The sequence below is a fragment of the Arachis duranensis genome, chromosome 8 (genome assembly GCF_000817695.3).
Source record: "Arachis duranensis cultivar V14167 chromosome 8, aradu.V14167.gnm2.J7QH, whole genome shotgun sequence".
Classification (NCBI taxonomy): domain Eukaryota; kingdom Viridiplantae; phylum Streptophyta; class Magnoliopsida; order Fabales; family Fabaceae; genus Arachis; species Arachis duranensis.
The window spans coordinates 14,043,012-14,049,175 of record NC_029779.3 but is presented as its reverse complement, the minus strand read 5'-3'; the positions used below and the strand labels follow the sequence as shown (position 1 = coordinate 14,049,175).

At 38.5% G+C, this 6,164-nt stretch overlaps 1 protein-coding gene across 1 annotated transcript; it reads right to left on the bottom strand.

Moving 5' to 3' along the window:
- Nucleotides 1–236: 236 nt before the first annotated feature.
- Nucleotides 237–6,043, bottom strand: LOC107460928 (ubiquitin carboxyl-terminal hydrolase 16). The gene is made up of 11 exons (XM_016079359.3): nt 5,196–6,043; nt 3,559–5,008; nt 3,377–3,465; nt 3,209–3,294; nt 2,940–3,099; nt 2,736–2,856; nt 2,406–2,563; nt 1,909–1,993; nt 1,597–1,809; nt 1,064–1,125; nt 237–955 (listed from the first exon to the last, which is right to left on the bottom strand). Exons 1-11 carry the CDS (start codon nt 5,501–5,503, stop codon nt 409–411), a joined length of 3,279 nt encoding a protein of 1,092 aa, XP_015934845.1. The 5' UTR covers nt 5,504–6,043; the 3' UTR covers nt 237–408.
- Between the last annotated feature and the right edge of the window lie 121 nt (nt 6,044–6,164).

Below are 6,164 nucleotides of genomic sequence, written 5' to 3'. Positions count from 1 at the left end.
TAATCACCATTGAATTTATTACTTCTATTATATATAAAATCTACTATTTCAATTCAAAAATAATTAAATCCTTTACTTTTTCTTACTCTACCAACTTCTTCATTTTAGAAAACTCTAATCTTTATATATATATAACCTAAAAACAAGTTAACAGAATAGGATTATCATATTACAATCTTATTGATTCACGTGTTCAAGTTTTTCTTTCAGAAAAATGGAATGATAAGACTTATTAGTTACAGTAATTAATCTATATACCTACTACATCTATTTAAGTGAGAAGCAAAATGTTGATGGCTAATTCCTTTCTATAAGAACGCCATCTTTTGAGTACATTACATAAATGGTAGACTATACCTCATTATATACTGCACCGGCCTACCTATAGATTAAAACTAAATAAATATTTCAATCCGTTCTGTCCCTTGGCTTTCTACAAGGTGCACCAGAGCTTATGCCATTAAAATGGTTAGATCCTAGTCTCTGATGAGAGTTAGTATCCCTAAAATTACTGTTGCTGCTAATCCTAGTACTTTCTAACTTCCTATGGTGTAGAGTGTCTGAATGTGAGAGAGGCACAACACCTCCTTTTCTTTCTGCATGCCCCATTTTGTTCCTGTACAAATTGCCATCTATATCTGCACTTAAACCAGGAGAAACTGAATCATATCGGTCCATATCGGCTAGGGGTGAATGCCTGAAGTTCAGGGGAGAAGATGAGGAAGAGGTGGAGGATGAGGTGTCGGATTCGGAGTTCCTCCATGGGCTACCCCAGCCAACCCTTGAATCACCGAAAATATAATTGGAGAACTCATCTGTGGTGGTCGAATCATGAGTGCTATCGGTGCTGCAAGAACCATTCCGAGTTTTCGTTGCGGTCTTTCCGGTTACTTTGCCTTTTGATTCTGGGGACAGTGTCTTGCCTCTGATTGATCTTGGGGCCTTGGGTGAACACCTACAGAGGGAATCAGATGGTGAGAGAAGCGCACTAGAGGCAATTGTTAGTAAAAAAGGAACATTGCTTGCACAAGATGCACCAGTAAAATAACACCAAAAGGGTTACCTTGCATAAAAAAGCATATATGATCCTTTTGTTAAGACTCTCTCCACCTCAACAGGTGTCACCTACAAGACATAAAGGACATGGTTAAAACGAAGTAAATATACTCGCACAATTGGTTAATAAATCCTGCCAAACAAACCAAAATTGCATATGAAGAAACTTTGTTAGGTGTATCTGACAGGTTTGAATGGTAAGTAATAATGAAATAAAATGATTTGTTTTAAAGTTTAGAAATGATTTGAAAACCTGCTTGTCAATAAACCTTGGAACAGTTTTATCCAGACCAAATGATTGTCACATGATTTTATGATAGAAGATTTTGTCACAGAATTCAACCAAGCCTATGCAGATATACTTTTATTCACAATAATAAAGAACAAATGATATATATAGGTCACAGATTTATGATGTTACAAGTGGTGGAACCAAGGCTACATATTACTGATTTGGTGTGGGAATCTACTACCTGTAAAACCAAGCCAAGAGATATGTCTTCATGATATATGCAAACAAATGGAAACTGAGGGACTTACCACACTGTCATCAACCTTGAACCACTTGTTTTGACTATTCTTCACATAGCTCACATAGTGACCAGAAAAGGCAGCATTCATGATATCCAAGTGAACAACTACACCATACAGTCTGTATATAGGTGATTTATCACTAGTCCCACTCATGAAAGGAGCCAAGTCAAGAGTTTTAGGAAACTGGATAGGCTTGTTAAGCTTCCCAAACTTTCCTGACTGCAAGACAAATGTAACAAATTTAATGTACTCTCTGCATATAGACAGCACAAATGAAGGTAATAACATATTATACTTTGAATTTAAGACATAAAGTACCTGGAATCTCTTTAATGCAATTGTAAGAACATTAGGTGCCTCAGAAATTGTCAGCTTCTTCTTGGCCTTCTCATAAGATTTACATCTTCAAATGGAGAGGTTACATTAATAATATAGAAAACTAACTTTGAGCACAAGCAATTTGAACAATAAAAGCAAAATGCCAAAAAAAACGTTAGTAAGCCAAATAACATACCAAAGCCTTAGTAATCCACAATCCACATAAAATGCCAATGTTAAAAAACACTTGTACACCAAACAAGATTCTGCAAGCATGGGAGAAGGCTAGCTAGAGCTTCCATATGTGCAGAGAGTCTAGGAGTGACTTTCTCTTTTCAAAGTTCAAACATTTTTTAGGACTTAATCCTTTTTTGCAGGATTACAAATGTCTACACTGATTTAAGGAACTAGTATTTATATCTTAAAACAGAATTCAAGTTCCTATTATACAACAACATTGAAACTTTTAAAAAGGCCGCTCTAGAGGACCAACCAACCTGACACAGTGGTACTTATTTTCTCCATCCAAAGACTCGGTACTTGTAAATCGTCGAAGAGCTTCCTGTAGGGTTGCTATGTCCCCTTCTATCTCAACAGTAAGATCCATCATCCTTTCCTGATGCTCAGATTTCCCTCCACATTTCATGCATTTTATCTGCAAAGTATGAGGGGCATGTTTACTCTCCACATTATTCGAATTAATGGATCTTAAAATGACAGGAATTTATCTATTGCAAAAGCATGGCAACACTGTATTGGTGCATTATAACACAGGAAAGGGGGAAAAACAATAGTTTAGTAGATTTCAATATATAAACATAAATTACCTTTGATCTAAGGTAACCCCCGAATGTTAGACCAATTAAAGTAGTGTCCTCTTCCAATGAACCACATACATCAACCCCAGTATCCATAAGGCAAACAGATTGCATTGTGTCAATGGCATGCCTGTTGAGTATAACACCAGATTCCTTAATCTGAAATGAATTACAGGACAAGAATTACGTGGTTACACTTAAAAAAGGGTTTACCTTAGAAATTCATGTGCATCTTCTTCTTTGCCATTACCAAGTTGACTTCCAGTTCTCCTTAGTTGGGAGAGTATGCCCTTAGGAGAGAGTGGATATTTTGTATCCTTTGACTTCAAAATCAAACTTTCAAACTCACAGTTGAAACATTTTTTATTTGCACCTGAAATTTGCATGGAATTGTTTAACCCTATTAATGGGTTACAGAAGATAATATTCAAGAAATATGGCATGCAGATGATTCCAATGGAAAAACTGATTTGCTTACATACATGCTTTAGAATGTAGTCCTTGAAGAAAATATGCAGTCAGGGGTGGTGTAAATACTAAGCACTGGAGTACAGCATTGGCGTAACAGCTGCAAAAATAAATGAACAGACAAGCTCTTTGAACTAATTATCTTATCAAATGTTTCTAGCAAACAAATCATTTCAAATTACCTGTTCCCACAATTTATAAGACCAAATGGGCTAAACTCCCCCTTGTTCGAGTTATAAATCTTGACAAACAATTCGTAAGGAAAAAGACCCTGCAGCATCTGTAAATGTAAGATAAAATTGCACAAGGCACAAAAGAACATATAAAAATAAACAGATAAATAAAAATTTGTTCAAGAAAGAACCTTATCACTTTGTTTTCCTGCGGTATCATTCCAAACTAGTGGAAACTGCTTTGAGAAATTTGATCCTCGGAACTGATCAACAACTTTTAAAACAGATGATTTCAAGCCACTCTTAGAATTTGCAGAACAGCTAACACCCCCAGACGACGTACTAGTGGCAGATTGATTACCATTATTCACATGTTTTGTACTGGAATTTGAGTGAGCATCAGTTCTACGGACTAAATTAGAATCAAGGTCACGTGTCAGGCATCTAATTTCAGCAGACTTAGAATTGATGCCATGGTTTCCTACAACACGATTTGATGCCATAGAAATATACGATTGCAAGTTATGGACGTTCAAAGAATCTTCACAACCTGAACCTTTGCTAAGACTGGGGGATGGTGGGTAGAGACAAGATAAGGGTTGCACAGAGCTGCCTTTAGATCCCAATTGATCAGATTCATAAACAGGGGCAGCAGCAGGGTTTGGAAGTATGGAATCTTTGCTGTTCATGAATTTAAGATTTGTAGCCTTTGAAGAATTCACTGTATCTCTGTCATTCTCCGTTGATGCTGATCCTGAGCAAGGCACATTGTCCCCAACAGTATTGGGAGAAGGATTATCAGATACAAAATCCTTTGCCTCACTATCTTGTGCTTGCATAAGAGCGATGGAACTAAACGAAAAGCGAAATGACTGAGAATCAGATCCTGTATTGTGAGTGGATTCATCCGAATGGGATGGAGAAGTGTCACTGTTGGCATCTTCTTCAATCCCAGTTGTGCCAAGAGTTCTATCCCAGAACCCAGAAGACACTATGGAAGGCTTGATTGTTGCCCCCTTCAGCATACCTGAACCTGAAGTACCATTTTTTGCAAGTTTTCCTTCTTCTTTACAAGGACCAGATCTACTTCCATTTAATTTACGCATTGTCGAAAAACCATCAACTGATTCAACCAAACTGGCAAATTTGGGTGATGAAGACATAGCTACAACCATGCTACCGTCACTTGAAGTGCTATCTGGAATGTCAAGTGTCGAATCAACAAAAACTGGTCCATCAGATTGGTCATGCTCGTTTGATATAACACTCTCACAAATAGAGGAGTCATCAGATGATTCACTAGCACTTGGAGAAGCTGAGAAGCCAGAAAAAGAGTTACTTGACAACTCAGAATTAGAATCTGTTATAGTTCCCCCTGCAAGGCACTCATCTCTTACATTTTCATTTTTTCCATATAAAACTTTAGAAGAAACACCAGCGACTGAAGTTTGTTGGTTTTCACCGGACGCTTCATGCTCTGCACCTGCAATTTCAGACTTCTGGTCAGCGATTCTAGAGAATTCTTGCTCGGTTACCTTGTTGCCAAGATCACTAACTACATCACTCTGCCGAAGTATTCTTTGCAGACGGCATTCCAATTTGTGCCCTTGGCGCCAATGAAGAGTTTGACACTCAAACGAACTGAAACACATGATACCAAAATGTATATAACACATACATCTTACGCAAACGGTAAAGTCCACAAATCACAGAGGAAAACCAAGTTATACAGAATGGATCATTCAACAAGTTCACAAGGCAACAAAACATCTTTGAACAGCTAGCAAAAAAATGAAGAGCAAAGAAGAGAAATGGAAGATGAACACACCAGTAGCGAACCGATTTGCACTGAGCGCAGCGTGCGGTGGCGGGAACATAGCACACGGCACACTGATTGCTTTTGACGGCGGTTTCCGCCGCGGCACCGTAACCATACGTGGCCTCTCTCTCGGCCCTGGCAGTTTCCTCAGCAGCCAAAATCAGAAGCCTCCTGATCTCTTCCTTCCTAGCCACTGAAATCCGCCATTTACGGCGGACATAAAAGAATCCGATCGCCGGAAAAACAAGACAAATCAGCAGCAGCAACAGCACCAAAAGGACCAGGCTCGAAAACCCTAGATTCCCGGTGTAGCGCATTTATCCTGCACCCGATGCACATCCAGCTATGGCAGCGACAAAGCCTATGCTCCTCCTAATCCTCCTTCCAACACCACACATAGATGAAGAAACTAACTGATCAGCTGAGAAAAGCGGCACAACTTGCAATGTAACCGTCCGTTTCAAGTTTCAAGTTTCAAACCAAAGGCTCCAATCAGGTAGCTTGCTTTCGGTGATTAAACGGTGACGAAATACGCGGCAGCGCGTGACGGTGAGATTAACGAGGACAAGAGAGAGATAGAGATAATAAAAACAAAAAAGCGTATGCAAGTAAAAGGAGGTTTTCTTCTTTTTCTTCAATTGAGTTACTGCTTACTGAAAACGATGGCGCAGTGCAAAATTGAGAAATGAGAATTCTCCGGTGGTTAGATTCGTTTTGGTTTGGATGGGAAAATTTTGTGAAGCGAGAGAAAAAGAAAACGCGGTAAATGTGAAGAAATAGTATTAAATTTAGAGAGAGAATTAAAAATTGTGATGGTTACAAAACGGGAAATTGATTGTTGAGGGAAAAGAATTTTGTTCCAAAGTTCCAAGTTTCAACCGTTGGGAAGCGTGAATTCTTCGCCCATCAAATATTCGGATCTCTGTAATTAAAGAAACTTTCACAACTTTGATTCTTTTGCTGGTTTTGTGTAAAGTG

Coding starts and splice junctions, on each gene's coding strand:
- LOC107460928 (XM_016079359.3), bottom strand. CDS start 5,503: ATGCGCTACACCGGGAATCTAGGGTTTTCGAGCCTGGTCCTTTTGGTG. Junction 2,564..2,735: donor GGGGTTACCTTAGATCAAAG/GTAATTTATGTT, acceptor CATACTTTGCAG/ATAAAATGCATGAAATGTGG. Junction 1,994..2,405: donor AATAAGTACCACTGTGTCAG/GTTGGTTGGTCC, acceptor CTCCATTTGAAG/ATGTAAATCTTATGAGAAGG.